Raw genomic sequence first — 18,306 nt, forward strand, 5'->3', positions numbered from 1 at the left:
ATGTATTTTTAAAGAGCAATTCTTCTTAGGCAGTACTGCTCTGCATTGGAAGGAACAAGTCTACCCCTGTCTATTGTGCAATCCACTCTATAAAAAGCACCTTATAATGAAACTTTGACAGTGAAAAGGCAATACGTGTTGGCAATGTAGCTAACAATGGACCTCAAATCTGCTAATATCTGGAAGATCCTGATTGAGTATAAAGGTTCCCTCAACAGAGTGAAAAGAAAACAGAATGGTCATTTTCTAAAAGCAAAGTAGTTCCCAGGTTAAATGTCTGGCGACAGCAAACACCAAACATACGTGTTATGATGTTGTTTATAAGAAAGGTGATCACTAATATAACTGTTGTTACCACTGTAACACAACTTCCATAAGGATTGCACAAATTACATCATGTAATTCATAAATGGAAAAGTATGCTTTTCCAAGTACAATTATTCTGTTTTTATTTATACATCATCCTCATATCTGATGCTAGGAACATTGCTAAGCACTTGTACTTTAAACATGTCATATTCCTGGGAAAGCCTCTCACATCAGGACTAGCCAGCTCATGACTCATTAAGAAAACTCAGCTCACAATGGGCTGTTGAAGAAAAGCTCATCTCATTCAGTAAGACTTTCATGTGGACACTTCAGAAGACACATGGGCAATGGCTGTCCTCGTGAGCTAGCAAAACATGTCAGGGCGTGATAAGGACACCTGACCCTGGACTCACTCCATCTTTGTCCAGTAACTTTCCATGCACCTGCGCTGTAATCTTTGTTCAGGGCATTCAATTTCCACGCACATTGCAAAGGATATAAAAAGACAAAAACAACAACTACTTTTTGCCTCTTTCGTGTTTTACTTCTCTAGACTGGATTTACAACTAAAGGGAATATCTTGAAATACGGACTGAGGACCTTCCCATCTTTCTGGAAATTACCAAAGTGACTTTTGAAAGCCAGCAGTTTATACCATCACTGCTACAAATCTGATATAAGAACTCAAAATCATTGTATGTAAACTAGCTATTAACCATTTATAACTCTATTTCATTGTTTTATTAATAAATCTTTACTTAGTTTACTAAAGATTGGCTGACAGTGTGGTACTTGGGTAAGATCTGAGATTTACATTGACCTGGGGATAAGCATCTGATCCTTTGAGATTAGTAAAACTCACATATGGTGAAATAGATTTTCAATAACCTCTCACTATACTAGAGTTGGCTGACTGGATGCAAGCCAAGGCTGGAATGCCTAAAGGGAATTGTATTTGGCTTCTGATTAACCAATGTCCTACTGAAGAAGTGTTACTGATGTGATTAATCTACTTATAGAATAAATTACCAGTTTGGGGAGACTGTCTGCTATACATCTTCCAGTCTGCCCTGAGTATGACATTATCACTATAGGCTAGCCCAGGCACATAAGGTATAATATTTATATATTTGTGGAGACAAATATATACACTCAAAAATCTAAATCCACTGGGAAATTCCAAGAGACACACTACTAGTAGTGCTTCTGTAGAGGCAAAGCAAAACTGGTGATCAGAAAATTGGGGAAAAGAAGGCATAAAAAAGCCTGATTGCTGCTGCTTGCCTGTCGATGGAGGAGCACAGATTGGAGATCTCTAAAGTGGAAGAACATAACATATATTACATTTTTTGTAAAAGAACCAACAGATTGTTCTAAAAAGGGGCAGCTTTAAATGTACAAGACTGTTAGTTAAAGTATGTGTAGGAAATTTGTGCAAAATAGGAACCTGCAATCTCAGCTTTATTGTTTGTTGGTCTATATAGCTTCATGGTAACAGCCCAGAATAGCTATATTTATATATATTTATCTACATTTTCTACTGATTGCACTGTATATTTAACCTTAAATAGTGTGAATTGTGATGACTGTACATTCAAACATTTTATAAACAGAGAAAAGAAACATTACTAATTACACCTCAGATATAACATTTTTAAATTGATCATTTCTTAAGCATAGGTCTATAAAAAAGCACCTGACAGAGCACAATTCCAATTTACTTTGTGGTAGGTATAATATAGAATATTATAATATTTAAGCAACAGGATTTAATAACGTCTCCTTTTTCTTTCCCTATGCATCCATATATGCAAAATATGTCCCTATGTATTCATTTATACTTTTCCAGCTATGTGCAGAAGTGGTGCATTTTGTTCTTCAGTAAAGGCTTCAAAATGTATTTAGACTTCTGTTGGAAAAAAGTGTTACAGAGTATCTCACTAATAAGAAAACAGGTAGTGGCAAACAGTTGTTCTCCTCAGCAGTAATATGAAGGAATGCTGAACCAAAGAAATTATAAACTACGTCCAGGTTCTTATTAGCATGCTTTCCTACTGCTTAGCAGCCACAGGCAAATACAAGAAGGCACAGAATTCCTTTTGATACCAAACTTGCTCCAATACAGGTCATAGTAGCCTAAGCACAATATTAGGTGCTTAGTTGTGAATCAGTGAAAATAAACTTTCAGGATTACTTACCTGGTTCTCTTCATGAGAAACCCGCATCTGCTCTTTAAGAACTGACATTCTGGCAGCTTCCTCTTTTCTCAAGACTCTTTCCTTTTTTAGCTCAGGACTCCAGAAAGTCTTGATGCTATTCATGGAAGATCCCAGCTTACTGTCCTTGATATCCAGTTCTTTTCTTAGAAGATCATTCTCTCTTTGTAGTTCCTTGAGTTGACCCTGTAGATCTATCATGGTACTATCCCTTACCTGTCTCAGCATAGAGGGAATTTGATGATGATGATGATGTGAAGATGTGGTCAGACCCCCATGCTGATCAGTATAAGAAAGGACATCTGTGTGAGAAAGTCCAGCTGAAGCAATGTTTGGGCTACTTCCCATAGCTGTGACTCGACCACCATATACAGCTCGATTTGTAGCCCTTCCAAGAGTCATTGTGCCCTTTGGGAAAGTAGTAGAAGCTACACCTTCATGGTCACTAAGATACATTGGTCCAGATGTTGCATAGGCTGCATTAAGGGACTGGATGTTCTCCATTGATAGTGTCTTACCTGTTCCTCCACCTCCCCCACTGCTTGTTCTCCTGTGTCCCAGACGAGGAGATCTTGGCAGACGAGGAGACCGCGAAGGACTGCCTTCCAAATTACTGATGGTTCTTGCACTTCCATACATTTTTCTACTACTGTGAGGTACTATTTAAAAAGAAATTAGTAACACTGACGTTGGATATTAAATCTATAATTTCAGGTAATAATGTTGGCAAATGGTTTCACTGCATTCTTCGAGCAGGCCAAAACTGATGTCTTCTCAAAAATTGAAGATCTGAAGGAAAAAAAAAAAGAGAACTGAGTAAAGTAACTTAAAACAAATACAGTATTCAGTAACTCTACAATGATGAAAGTGGGTCAGATAGCACAGCATACATCAACTTGTCTAGGAATAATTATTTTTAAAATAATAGTGTATTTTACATTTAGGATTATTACCCTCGAATTACCATATTTCATGAAATTTCAAATGGAAAAACTGGTCTATTTGTTTTCTTGCTAGAAACTATTTTTGGCATTTTGACTTAGTAACACTGTGGGCCAAATATATCCCTAATGTAACTTCAGTCATTTAAAATCAATTTATTTAAATCAATAATCACAATGAAATTACATCACGGATGAATCTGATGTCCACACAAACACAAATTGAAACCAGAAGTCAAGAATTTCCAAAAACACAACATATCCGTTTTTTCTTTAATAACATTAGCTGAATAAACACCACATTGACAGAGACATGATGGGGGCCAAGACAGACGAGGTAAATAAAACACAATACTTCTGATTGCTTCCTTTGCTAAAGCTGAAATTACTATTAAGATAAATTTAAAGATCTACAATAATACAGTTAATTTCAAAGAATTATGGTCTTCTAGACAATTAGCAATTATTATTAGCAAGATGAGGGAACTGTGAACCAGGGGCTTGCTGGTATTTGTTGTTTATCTACTTCAAAGAAAAAGGTATATTATAAACAATTAATTCTTTTCTCCAGTAAAGGAAATCACGTCAAATCTCTTCTGCATTTGTCGTCATAATGGTATTTTGGTAGCAGTCTTACCTTTGGAATTGATTTAAATAACCAGAACAATTAAAGTTACAGAGAATTTTTTAAAATAATAAAATAACAAAGAACCTGATAATACCAAGAACATCTCAGCCACATTTATCTGTGATAACTGTGAGCCTTCATTGATCTTTTTTAAACAACAAACAAGCATATCAAGCATTGTGTGGAATTAAGTAACTTGGCTGCAATAATTATTTAAAATAATTTCTTTAAAATGTGTTCAGTTCAGAGAAGCAGCACACCAAGTTTAAGTCACTTAAATGCAGCAATTTAAACATTCCCTAGGACATTACTATTACATCAAGATACTCTATTCTAGTTTCATTATGTTCTTCCTAAATTTGCATTGAGGGGGTTTTGTGGGAAGGAGAAGGGGAAGGAATATAAATATTTTTAAACAGCTAGTAAATTAAAGCATTGCCATTGTTTGAACCATTTTAGAAAAAACAATTATGGATATTAGTGCAAAAAAAACACAAAAACAAGTACAAACTTGCAGTAACCCTTAACATTTCTCTAGTATAAAAACAGAACCATTGCAAACACCATTCTAATCTCCAAGATTTGCAAACCACCCGTGACCTCCTACAAGTGTGTTTCAAGTGGTTTATATGGATTCTAAACAACTGTTAGGAATAGATTAGGTTTTCAGTAGATCTAAGAAATAGCACAGGGTAAACCACGTCAGAACTATTTCATTGCCAGCATGAATCTCGACTTGATAAAACATTTCACTTTGGTCCCCTTTGTACTATTGTACAGTGTATTACTGTCCTTTCAAATATTCCAGAATGCAGTTTTTATGACAAGTGTGCCAGGAACTACAGAAATAGCACCTGCAGGGATTTGCAATGGAAATGGTTTAAAATAAACCCTGCTACCACACAGCATATAGCAATTGATTCATTAGGGTACACAGTATTTCTTACATCTCAGCTCCAAAACAGTCAGCGAGTGAAGTTACAAGACACTACCACCACCACTTCAGGACTAACGGGGTTGGGATAATTTGATCCCTTCTCATAATTCCCCAATTGTTCAATCATGTAACATTTTTTAATTTGTAATATAGTCAGAAATCTCCGTAACAGCACAATACATGGGGAATGAGAATCCACAGATGACAACTCAAAGGTCGAGTAGCTAATTTGTATGTGTTTCCCACCACATTAATAAGCCATGCATTGGTAACAGACTACCGAAGTCCCTACTATGGTTTAAACTGAGCTCACTTAAATGCTATAGATGTGGGGGGGAGGGGCACTAATGAGGTTGTGTCTCTCAGAAAACACAGGACTCACCTACAGTGTATCACGACCATACTTGATGTTTCATTACCATCATTTCTATTATAATTTGATATGGATATGATTTATATTGGCTCCTTTAAGTCACTTATTAAGCCACTTAGCCATCATATTTTAAGATGTAATCTGTCCAATACTTTCCCTCTCCACCACGTAAGAATTCTGTATGATTAATGACTACAAAAGCAATAATTTGAATCTTGCACAACACTGATTCTTTGCATCATTCCCTATTGCTGACCTTATGGAAAGAGGCCTTGTTTTTTCTTAGACTTCTCCTTTACTGTGTGCTTTTGTGATACGCTCACATTTCTGTTTTAATAAGGTAATCTATATGTGAATGTTCTGAAAAACATGAAAAAAGAACTTGTAGCCCAAGATGCAGTGCATTTCAGCCCCAGGCCCAGGAACTACAAATTGTGGACTACAAACCTGCAGCACGCTGGGAGAACTCCCTAGTTCCTACCAGGATGTGCACCCTGCCCCCAGCAGGGTCTCACCAGAGATTGAGCTGAAGCAGCATGCAGGCTGCAGGTAGAGGGGCAGGGCTGCTAACTGTGATCATGTTTTGTGTTTTTCTACACGTAGGGCCAAAAACAGCTTTTTGGGCACCCAGAGAAGAGTTTAAGTGACACAGAGGGAGGACATGAACTTGACTACCATGGGGCTTAGTTACTGTGGGAGTTAGAACATGTTTGAAAGGGGGAGTTGTGCTGTAGAAAGTGCACCCTGCCCCAGGAGGGTCTCAGCAGAGACTGAGCTAACACAGCATGCAGGCTGCAGGCAGAGGAGCAGGCTGCTGAACTGAGATCCTATTTTGTGTTTTCCTACAGAATAAAGGCTGTCCTTGGTGGTTTGTCTGAGGTACACACACACATTAATACACAACACAGAGCACACCAAGGAGCCTCAGGCCTAGTCTCCCAAGTTATGTAGGAAATTGCAAGGCTTCCCCATTGCTGATTAACCTCGCACTGGGCTAGTGAACAGAAGGGGGTTACAAATGGAAAGAACAGCAATTGAAAAATTACTCAAGAAATATCCGCCCATCTTATTTTGAATTATACACATCTGCATGCAAAGTGTAGCCAGCATGAAGTGCAGCATACAAAAATGTTTCCTTGCATGAAAGCAAATGAATTGACTGGGTAAATTCTGCCCCTTTCTATATGGCTGTGACAAGCCTCAGCTGCAGTAAAAGCAGTTTAGAGTTGCCACCAGGAAAAGACAAGAAAGGTTTGGGAGACACCTACAGAGAGGCTCCCCCTTCCTGTAATCCACACAGGCTAGCGCCACAGGGACGTCCTGTATCCACCAGGTATCAGAATTCAGGGGCCATCAGGGAGTCCTCAGGAGCAGCAAGGGACACTTACCTCAGACCCACAAGAGCAGCCACCCTCTCCTTTTACAGAACCTACTGGCACTCAACCCAGCTAGTGAGCTTGGCTGAGGAGGAGAAGGGATATACACAGGATATACAGCATGGAAATTATATTCCACTTACAATGACTCTCTTGAATAAATTCTACCAGCACAAAAATGTGTTAATTTAGAGGCACCCTTCTACACCCCATCCCTCAACCATACAGTGTCCTAAGCCATAGCAAAACCCAGCCAGTTCCAGTGCATGGAGGCTCGGGGGCAAGACAAAGAGATCATGCCAAGCAATGATCAACATCTCCTGCATATCACCCTAGAGGGAGCTTTAGAGACAAAGTCAGGGGATCCACAACTACATGCATCCACCAGAGACTGCAGTAGGAGGCATGGAGCAGCTCCAGTACAGCATTCTTTTTCCTCCTCACCCAAATTTTCTGCATCATTTCTCCTTTACACTTCATTTACTCAGGCCTGGGACAGAATGCAGGATTTGGTCCATAGTAAATATAGATCAGGATCACCTATGTTCTTTAAACAGTTAAATTCCATTTTTAGGAAAAAAAATCTTATAACTTCTATTTAATGGCACTAGAAATGATAAAAACTACACATATACTGTCTCAACAATTTATTTAAATAGCTTTTAAATGTGTATTTATATTAATTTCTAAAGCTACATATTAATGTTTTAATGTAAAATATTGTTTGTTAACAAAACATATAAAAGGATTTGGGGCTTCTTAAGCATGCATGCTCAGAAAGAAAATTATTGGGTACTTTAGTGTCTTCCTGAAGATCTCAGAGTATAGGGAACAGTCTATTTTAAGAGAAAGTACTTCCTGATGGCTGTTCTAAATTAGGTTTCTTTTATTTTCAACATTTCTGCCTCATCTCATCACCTGTACTATGCTGACAATAATATCTTGGACTGACATTACGTACCTCAGACTCACACACTGGATTTTATTTTAATTTAACTGTCTATTTTTCTTAGCTGAAAAACTCAAGCTTTTAATTCTTGTTCTGCCTTATTACTATGTTTCCAAGTGCTCGGACATTCTTGTGACATAATACAAATTTTTTGCAAGAATATAATCTCCACAAAGCTCCGGGATGTGTTTTATATTCAGAATTATAGTTTCATCCTGTTTCCATATTTCTACACAGAACTATCAATTTTGTTAAGATCCTGTGCGGATTTTGCTAGTACTAAATAACTTCCACTGAATTAAAAGCTTGTGAGGAATTTTCAACATAGTACCTGTTTACGTTTACCTCATAATGAGTCACAAACACATTGTATGCACAGATGATGTTACCTATCTAACACATCCTTCATTGTTGCATCTGACTACCTATAAACTGGATAATCAGTTTACATTTAAAATGTTGATGACTGTGTTGTTTTTCATTTATTCCCTGGTCTGCGACTTATAGACCATAAAAGAAACAAAGCATACATGAAGCTTGGTACAGATTCCCAGTACATCTATTTCCACAGTAAATTTAAAAACTGCACTAAGCAACCATCAAACCATTGTATACTAAAAATCATAGAGAAACAGTAATATCTGAATAAATTGCTGACTCATTCGGGCAACAAAATGTAACACAGGTTACAAGACAATAGCAATAATTGTGTGTCAGACATCACCACAGAAACAAAAACAAACTACCATTATGAACTACACAGACTTCCCTATTGCACTACTATCCAATGGTGCTACTAACACCTATAAAAATAGAAACTAAGTTGCTCTCTTAACTACTGAGGTTATCCACAGCAGCAAACACTGAACTTCTATAATGTTTAATTATTTATTGTTTAAGCAGCAATATGCTACTTACACTGCATGATGTTAAATCTTAACTAACCAATTTTCCACAACAACAAATAAAAATAATATTGACAATCTCCCAAACAAGTCACATAGTAAATGTAAGTATTTTATAAAGTTACTTAGAAATTCTCCATTTTACACTGCCTTTATAACTACAGAATCATAGAACACCAGGACTGGAAGGGACCTCAAGAGGCCATCGAGTCCAGCCCCCTGCTCCAATGGCAGGACCAAGTACTGTCTAAACCATCCTGATAGACATTTATCTAACCGGTCCTTAAATATCTCCAGCAATGGAGATTCCACAACCTCCCTTGTCAATTTATTCCACTGTTTGACCACCCTGACAGTTAGGAACTTTTTCCTAATGTCCAACCTAAACCTCCCTTGCTACATTTTAAGCCCATTTCCTCTTGTTCTATCCTCACAGGCCAAGAAGAACAAGTTTTCTCCCTCCTCCTTACGACACCCTTTTAGATACCTGAAAACCACTATCATGTGGCCCCTCAGTCTTCTCTTTTCCAAACTAAACAAGCCCAATTCTTTCAGCCTTTCTTCATAGGTCACATTCTCTAGACCTTTAAATCATTCTTGTCGCTCTTTCTGGCCCCTCTCTAATTTCTCCACATCCTTCTTGAATTGCGGTGCCCAGAACTGGACACAATACTCCAGCTGAGGCCTAACCAGCGCAGAGTAGAGCGGAAGAATGACTTCTCGTGTCTTGTTCACAACACACCTATTAAAGCATCCCAGAATCATGTTTGCTTTTTTTCCCCAACAGCATCACACTGTTGACTCATATTTAGCTTGTGGTCCACTATAACCCCTAGATCCCTTTCTGCTGTAGTCATTCCTAGACAGTCTGTCCCCATTCTGTATGTGTGAAACTGACTGCTCCTTCCCAAGTGGAGTACTTTGCATGTGTCCTTCTTAAACTTCATCCTGTTTACCTCAGACCATTTCTCCAATTTATCCAGATCATTTTGAATTATGACCCCATCCTCCAAAGCAGTTGCAACCCCTCCCAGCTTGGTATCATCTGCAAACTTAATAAGCATACTTTCTATGCTAATATCTATCTTCATCAATGACTATACTATATGGTGTCCTGATCAGCAAATCTAACTAGTTTACAGTTGGTCTTACTTGCCACAAGTTGTTATTATATAACTGAAATAGCAAGGGGCTATATTCTAGTAATATGTGTGATTTTACCAGATTTTTCCTTCAGATGCCATCGTGCAGCTCCTTTCGCAAACATTTGACTTCTTTATCTGCATTGTTATAGTATTCCTTTCAAACTCTAGTCATGCAAAGGATAGTGGTCATGGTAAAAAAAAAAGATTTAGTTGGATGACATTTTTCCAATAAAAAAAGTTTTCCAAAAAAAGCCCTGAACTGTTTTGCAAAAATAATTTTATTCTTTAAATGCACAATTTTTTGACAAAATTAGAAGACAAAAAGGTTTACCTTTTTTTTTTCCCCATTTCAGTATCCTACTTTACCTCCTATTTCCCTTTTTCACATAACACGAAATGAACGGATTAAATACAAAGAGTAAATGCGAAAAAATAAAAATTAAAGGAACAGGTTAGAAAATAAAGACATTAAATAAAAACCTTAATGAACTTTTTGCATAAGTGATTGTTTTTCTTTTCCAAACCTGGGAAACAAAATTTTGGAATACCGGTTTCTTCTGTTCAGACCATTCATCATAATTTACTTCACATGGAAAATTATTGGAAATCTTCAGCCAGTGCAAACCACGACTGCGCATTAGTTAAATGAGGCTAAATATTCCAAGGGCGGTGGCGCAGAGGGGATGGGGAGAATTATAGTTAGATTATAAAAAGAAAGTCATCAATTACTTTTCAACCTCATTGTGTAAGCTATACAAAGGGCAGAAAAGGACCTCGAGATCAAATAAGGACACTACTTCAGGATAACTAGGACTTAGTCTTTGTTATTGAGGAAAAAAATCCTATAGTTTTGTTTCATTGATATTTATCCCCTCCTCTTAATCTCCTTCCCTTCCCTACAGGCCCCATCACCTCTGCACCTGTCTTCACACTTCTCTCCTAAACATCATCACTTCCCTCCCTGGACTTGAATCACCATCTTTGAAATGCAGCAAAACCCAAGTACAACCTTCCTCCTTCCCTCTCCCCTCCCTGCAGCAATTGTGCAACATTCCCCCCTTCAACAGCCATTTATACTTATTTAAACCTTCTCATACAGCATATACATGCAGTGCACTTGTATACAGGGGGGCAGGCAGCTGCTGTATTTTCAACAGTTTTGATCTATCATCACTCAAGGTGCAGAAGAGAAAACACTGTAGCATCTTAGCTGGACACAGAAACTTTCAACATTAGATGTCCCAATGTGCTGTAATAATGCAAATGTTTAGACCCAAGTTAAAAAACAAAAACAAAATAGCAGATTAAATGGATTTGCTAATTTCCAGAAAAATAAAGAACAACCACATGACAATCCTACCTAGATGCATTCATATGTCTAATTATTCTTCCAGACAATTTTGATTACATTCTTTCCAAAATAAAATTGGAACCCCTGTCCCACAATTAGCAACTTCCAGACATCCAGTCCAAAACTCCTTTATTCTTAGGTGAGGGCTTATGATTAACTGATCTTTAGTAACATTAACTGAAGGGTGAGTTCACAGCCATCAATCTCAATGACTTCTGAGATTCATATTGTCTTTAGGACATCTTAGCTTAACAACACATCAGTAACAAGACATCGGAAAGAAGATAGTGGTTGTGGCGGGGGGGGGGGGGCAGTAATTCCAGAAGTCTTTGGTCAAATGATCACAAATATGTTATGTGATGATCATCTGCAGCCCCACAAGACCCACCAAATTTCAAAGTAACCTGAGAAACTATTAAGCTTTTACAGCACTAACAAGAGTTGCCCTTTCAAACATATAAAATGGTGTGAAAGAAAACCCTCTAGCTCAGAGGGTCTCAGCCTACAGCCTGCTTGGGGCCCAAACAGCACATAGCTGTGCCCCAAGGGTCTCTAAACCTACCCAGCAGCCTTCTGAGGCACACCAACTTTCAAAAGGGATCCAACCAAACATCAGTTTTGGACAGCTTCAGTAGGTCAATCTTTCAACAGAAGTTATGATTCAACCATAACTACAATAGCATTGCTGCACCACTATAATCCTGGCAGTTCCATTTGGGAATCTCAGACACCCTTTACAGTCTCTTTCTTCTCCATATAGACGAACAGATATTTTGGAGCATAAGCTTTTGTGGGCAAATCCTGCTTTGTCAGATGTAAGCGGGTCTTTGCCCACGAAAGCGTATGCTCCAAAATATCTGCTAGTCTATAAGATTGTACAGGGGACGACTTCTTGTTTTTGAAGATACAGACTAACTTGGCAACCCCTCTGATACTTTGCTTCTCCATGTTACACAGCATCTTCTGTCACCGCTAAGCCCTTGTAACAAGTTAGTCCAGAAATAATGAAACACCTGAAGGTTTTGCTAATATCTTCATTCCTTAAAATCTGTAACTTTACTGAAAGCTTATTAAAAAAACACAAATAATATGCATTGCCAGTTCGTTAGAGACATTATCAACCTGATTTTTAATATGCTGACAAAGCCTTCCAAACCCTAAAGTTTTAAGGGTATAAGGAAAACAAAAAATAAAAGATCTAAAAAGGACTGGAAAATGACGGAAAGAAACAAGACACAGCCAAACTCTCTTTACTCTCCATTATAACTTATCTTTCCAACATTTTTAAGCACCTCGGTTGACAAAGACGTCTAGAGAAAATGTATGCCTACTTCACAAATAAAAGCGTTTTGGCACCCTTTATGAATTCCTTACAACATAGCCTCACCATAGATTGATAAGCAGGACTTATTCAAGTTTTCAGGGATGCATGCTTTTATAACCAGTGGCCCAGAACTGGAGGTGTTTATGATTTTTTGTTAGCCTTCTCTATAATATTTCTTGTTTTAATTATGGCTCAACACATCACCAAGCAAAGCAGGATGTAATTTTCCTTGAGTATTAATTTTCACATTACTGCATTAAATACAAAATGTGAGAAAAAAATGGAGAAGTGCAATAGGTTGTACAAACGGGTGTATTCATTAGACTAAACAGATAATGAACAAAAAGCATATTCATATAGGCACCAGACATTATGTTTACCAAAATTAATGGTCAAGTGTCCTTTCTTGGTTTATTACCTAGAAGTATGAGCAAGGATCAAATAAGGGAGTGGGTTGAAAACCAGTCAGACAACCACACAATATGATTCTTTAGCCGTGTCTACACATGCCCTTCCCTTTCAGAAAGGGTGGTGCATGTGTAGACATGACCTTAATGTTTTAAAATAAAAGTTTAAAAAACAATTATAAAAACAGGAAGGATAAAAATAGATATTGGTAGAGTCAGATTTTTTAAAATGTTGCTAACATACACCATTACAATATATTGAATGGCAGCAGTGAAATTTAGGTTATCTTTAAATCGTGCTCTGAAATTGGATTGCTGATATTATAGTAGAAGTTTTCCTAATACTGTAAATTTCATGGAATCATAAGGCTGGGAGGGACCTCAGGAGGTCATCTAGTCCAGCCCCCTGCTTCAAGCAGGATCAGCCCCAACTAAGTCATCCCAGCCAGGACCTTGTCGAGCTAGGACTTAAAAACCTCCAGGGATGGAGAATCCACCACCTCTCTAAGCAATGCATTCCAGTGCTTCACCACCCTCGTGTTGAAGTACTTTTTCCTAATATCCAGCCTACTCCTCTCCTTCTGTAACTTCACACCATTGCTCCTTGTTCTCCCATCTGTCACCACTGAGAACAGTTTTTCTCCACCCTCTTTAGAGCTCCCCTTCAGGAAGTTGAATACTGCTATTAAAATCACCCCTCAGTCTTCTCTTATGTAAACTAAATAAGCCCAAATCTCTCAACCTCTCCTTTTGCTCCAGCTCTTCATCACTTTTGGTGCTCTCCATTGAACCTGCTCCAGCACATCCACATCCTTTTTATACAGAGGAGGCCCAAAACTGAACACAGTATTCCAGATGTGGCCTCACCAGTGCCAAATAGAGGGGAACAACCACTTCTCTAGATCTGCTTGCAATGCTCCTCCTAATGCACCCTAATATGCCTTTGGCCTTCTTGGCTACAAGGGAACACTGTTTACACATATCCAGCCTTTCATCCACCATAACCCCTAGCTCCCTTTCCACTGTACTGCTGCTTAGCCAGTTGGTCCTTAGCCTATAAACAATGCTTTGGATTCTTCAGTCCCAGGTGCAGGACTCTACACTTCTCCTTGTTGAACCCCATCAGATTTCATTTGGCCCAATCCTCCAATTTATCCAGGTCACTCTGGATCCTATCTACCTCTCCCACTAGATTAGTGTCATCTGCAAACTTGCTGAAGGTGCAATCCAGTCCCTCAACCAGGTCATTAATAAGGATGTTGAACACCACCAGCCCTAGAATTGAGCCTTGGGGCACCCCGTTTGAAACTAACCGCCATCCAGATATTGAGCCATTGACTACTACCTGTTGGACCAAACCGTCAAGTCAGCTTTCTATCCATCTTGTAGTCCACAGATCCAATCCCTACTTTCTCAACTTATGAGCAAGAATGTTGTGGGAGACTGTATCAAAAGCTTTGCTGAAGTCAAGGTATATCACATCCACTGACTTCCCCATGTACACAGAGCCTGTTACCTCTTCATAAAAGCTAATCAGATTGGTCAGGCATGATTTGCCCTTGGTGAATCCATGTTGACTACTCTTGATCAATTTCCCCTCTTCCAAGTGCTCCAAAAATGGATTCCTAGAGGATCCCCTCCAATATTTGCCCATGGATTGAGGTCAGACTGACCAGTCTATAGTTCCCTGGATTGTTCTTCTTTCCTTTTTTAAAGATGGGCACTACATTTGCCTTTTTCCAATCATCTGGGATCTCTCCCAATCTCCAAGAGTCTTCAAAGATAATGGCGAAAGGCTTAGCAATGACATCTGCTAATCTCCTCAGTACCCTTCAGTGCATTAAATCAACTCATTGTTTTGTGTACATCTAGTTTTTCTAGGCAGCTCTTAACTCGTTCCTTCCCCACCGATGGCTGCCCTCCATCTTCCCATACTGTATTGTCTATCAACCTAGTGTGGGAGCTGTCCTTTTCCGTGAAGGCTTAGGCAAAAAAAAAAGCATTGAGTACTTCAGCTTTTCTTACATCATCTGTCACTAGGTTACTTCTCTCACCCAGTAACAGCCCCACACCTTCTCTTACAACCCTCTTATAGTTAACATGTCTGCAAGAAACCCTTCTTGTTACCGTTTGCATCTCTTGTCAGCTGCAGCTCCAATTGTGCTTTCGCTTTTCTGATTACTGCCTAGCATTCTCCAGCCATGTATTTATACTCTTCCTTAGTCAACTGTCCACATTTCCATTTCTTATATGCATCCTTTTTGAGTTTAAGCTGACCAGGGATCTCCCTGTTAAAGCAAACTGGTTGCCTACCATATTTGCATTTCCTACTATGCAGCAGGATGGTTTGTTCCTGTGCCTTCAGTAAGACTTCTTTAAAATACTGCCAGTTCTCTTGAACTCTTTTCCCCTTTATCTTCATTTCCCAAGGGATCCTGCCCTTCAGTCCTCTCAGGGGCCATTTCTACACAGGTCACTTCCTTCGGAGAAGAAGGGGCCTCCAGAAGAAGGACTTCCTTCTGGAAGCGCCCCCCGGGGCCATGCTTCTACACAGCGTTCTGGAGTCTGGAAGAACTGTCTTCCGGACTCCAAATCACATGGCGTTATGCTAATGAGGTGCAGGGCATTTGAAGCCATGCCTCATTAACATCTTTTACTCTGTGTATTAGCCTGTGTAGAAATGGCCAGGCAGTCAAAGTCTGCTCTTTTGAAATCAAGGGTCTGTATATTACCACTCACCTTTCTTCCTTTTGTCAGGATCCTGAAATCTACCATCTCATGGTTGCTGCAACCCAGGTTGCCACCCACTTCTATTTCTCCTACTAGTTCTTCCCAAACTGAAAAGAAAAAAACCCTTACTTCACTTAAATACCCAAGCAATGCCAGTTCAATTTGCTAGTGTGTGTATTTATGTATATAAATGCAGAGAGTCAGAAGTAGGGATGGGGACAGAGCCTGATCTCCACAGTGGGGACAGAAGCTGAACCAGCCTGTGTACCGCCTTAGCCCTTTTAAATGCAGAGCAGCAGCAAGGGAAACTGCCTGATCCTGGGGCAAGCAGAGATCGAACCTAAGCTAGCCATTCCCAATCTACCTGGGAGTAGGGAGACCATCCATCCTGTTTTTACCAAGATAGTCCCTTATTTAAGCTGTCGCACAGGTGTCCTGACTTTAAGGAAATGGGCAAATGGTCCCATATTTTCCAGGGCTCCTGTCCCCCAGCACCTGGTGTCTCGGAGCAGCACCCTCTACTCCCTGGGAGCTCCTCCATAGGGCAGCTGCCCCATTCCCCACCACCCTACAGCAGCAAACCCTGCTGCCGGCGAGCTCTGCCAGCAGCTGCTGTCTCATTTCCTGGTGCCCCACACCTAGGGGAAGCGGCTTCTGCTGTCAGGGAGCCCCTCCACAGGACAGCTGCCTTGTTTCCTGATATCCTGCACCATAGGGAAGCAGGTCCTGGTGTGGAGAAGCTCCTCCACGGGGAAGCTGCTCTGTTCCCCAGCACAGTAGCCCCTGCTGTCAGGGACCCCTGTTGCAAGGTGGATGCCACATTCCCCGGCACCCCCCACCAGGAGGTTGCAGAGCCCCCATCCTCCTGCTGCCCCCATCAGGAGGCTGTGGAGCCCCTGTCCCGGGTGCCTCACCATGGGGCAGCAGCCCCATTGCCAAGGAGCCCTGACAGGGGAGAGCAACCCCACATCTCCAAAAGCCAGTGTCCCATATTTGCCACAGAGCAATGTGGTCACCCTACCTGGGTGGGAAGCACTGCAAGTAACTGACAGCACTAACCATTAAGCAAATGCTTACTGGTTAGTTTTGTAAACAGATAGTCCATTAGATCCCTAGTCTTAGTAGTCTTCAGCCTTGCTTTGAACCAAAACAATAGTTTTCTTATTTTAACTTCCCTACCCTATTCTGCATTTCATACATTTACTGACTACTACTGCAAATACTAGGAGGTGCTTCTAATTATATTTCCACCGAGAAGAGATACATTTCACTTCTCTAACCCTTTTTACATAGAAGTCAGTGTTTCCTGACATACATATTCTCTCCAGCAGTATTGTCTCTAAGGGAGATGACTAGCTTAGCAAGTGCTGCACTATTTTAACTTTGATATTTCATTGAATAAAATCTTCAGTTTTTAATTTGAAAGCTACAAACAGAAAAAAAAACCCAATGTGGTACAAAGACACTGATTTTACTATAACCTTCTCAGGCTATGAATTCTGATTTTTCCCTCATCACAATTCAACTTAGAGATTTAAGATGACATATAATAAAGCAGCTATTATTGTAACCCTCCCAATTTTCAAGTTAATGGATTTTACATTATAGCCTGACATTAATCCTACTTAAAAAAAAAAAATCTTAAATTTTCAGCTTATCCAACTAATTAATATATACAACTTCAAAGCAGTCTTTCAGACATACCTTCCCACACACATCAAAACAGATAGAAGACTGGGACTTAAATCAGCACACATTGGCTACATCTACACTACATTCCCCTTTCAGAGGAGGAATGCAAAATGAGGGAGATTGAAAATGCAAATGAAGCACTGATTTACAAATCTCATGCTTAATTTGCATAATCTCACACGATCTCAGTTCCAGAAGAGACTTTTCTGAAAACAAAAACAGCAGTATAGATAGAGTTCCCTCAGGAAAAAACCCTGTTTTCAAAAGAACCCTTATTCCTGAAAAATATGCGGTATAAGGGTTCCCTCAAAAAAGGACTTTTTTCCCCTCAAAAGAACCCCATCTACACCGCTTTCATTTTTTTGAAAAATCTCTTCCAATCACATTTTCGGAAGAGATTTATGCAAATTAAGTGTGAGATTTGTAAATCAGCACTTCATTTGCATTTCTCTTTCCAAAGAGGAATGTAGTGTAGATGGAGCCATAATGATTTCCACTAGGCAGATTTAAATTGTGTCAGAGAATTACACATTTGTGGGGTTAAGATTCAGCCCAAAATAAAGGGAAAGCAAAAGTGGATACTTTTGGATTCACATCCCTTGTAAAGCATACCTATCACCATGCAACTTAGTAAGCATATAAAATGGACAAAGGTCAGAATGTATGATAGTTAAACCTACAGTTAGAGATAGCTTGTTTAAGTGAGTGCACACTGACATTAATGCAAGTAATGCAAATCTATGCCAGCAGAAGATCTGATCCATAGTCTTTATTGAGAATGATGGGTCCAGTTTACAGAGTTTGTATGAGAATCTGAATTTGCCCAAAGATGAGAGACTGTGATCTAGATTTGTTATTAAAATATGTAATAGTGGGAAAGCACTAGTTACATCCTAATTAAGGTTGGGTTCAATTTCACACTTACAGTAGGATTCATTCTCTTTGTATTGTTTAAAGATACAATTCATCTTCCCCAAATGTACAGCACAATCTCTGAATAAAGACTGAAAACACAGATAACTT

At 39.3% G+C, this 18,306-nt stretch overlaps 1 protein-coding gene across 1 annotated transcript in view; it reads right to left on the reverse strand.

Moving 5' to 3' along the window:
- The window catches only part of ERC2 (ELKS/RAB6-interacting/CAST family member 2), an 868,752-nt gene extending 865,588 nt beyond the window's left edge, over window positions 1-3,164 (reverse strand). The window contains exon 1 of the mRNA XM_075005383.1: window positions 2,508-3,164. Within this exon, the coding sequence (XP_074861484.1) occupies window positions 2,508-3,164 (657 nt within the window). The remainder of the gene's footprint in view (window positions 1-2,507) is intronic.
- Between the last annotated feature and the right edge of the window lie 15,142 nt (window positions 3,165-18,306).

Source organism: Carettochelys insculpta, chromosome 11 (genome assembly GCF_033958435.1).
Source record: "Carettochelys insculpta isolate YL-2023 chromosome 11, ASM3395843v1, whole genome shotgun sequence".
NCBI lineage: Eukaryota > Metazoa > Chordata > Testudines > Carettochelyidae > Carettochelys > Carettochelys insculpta.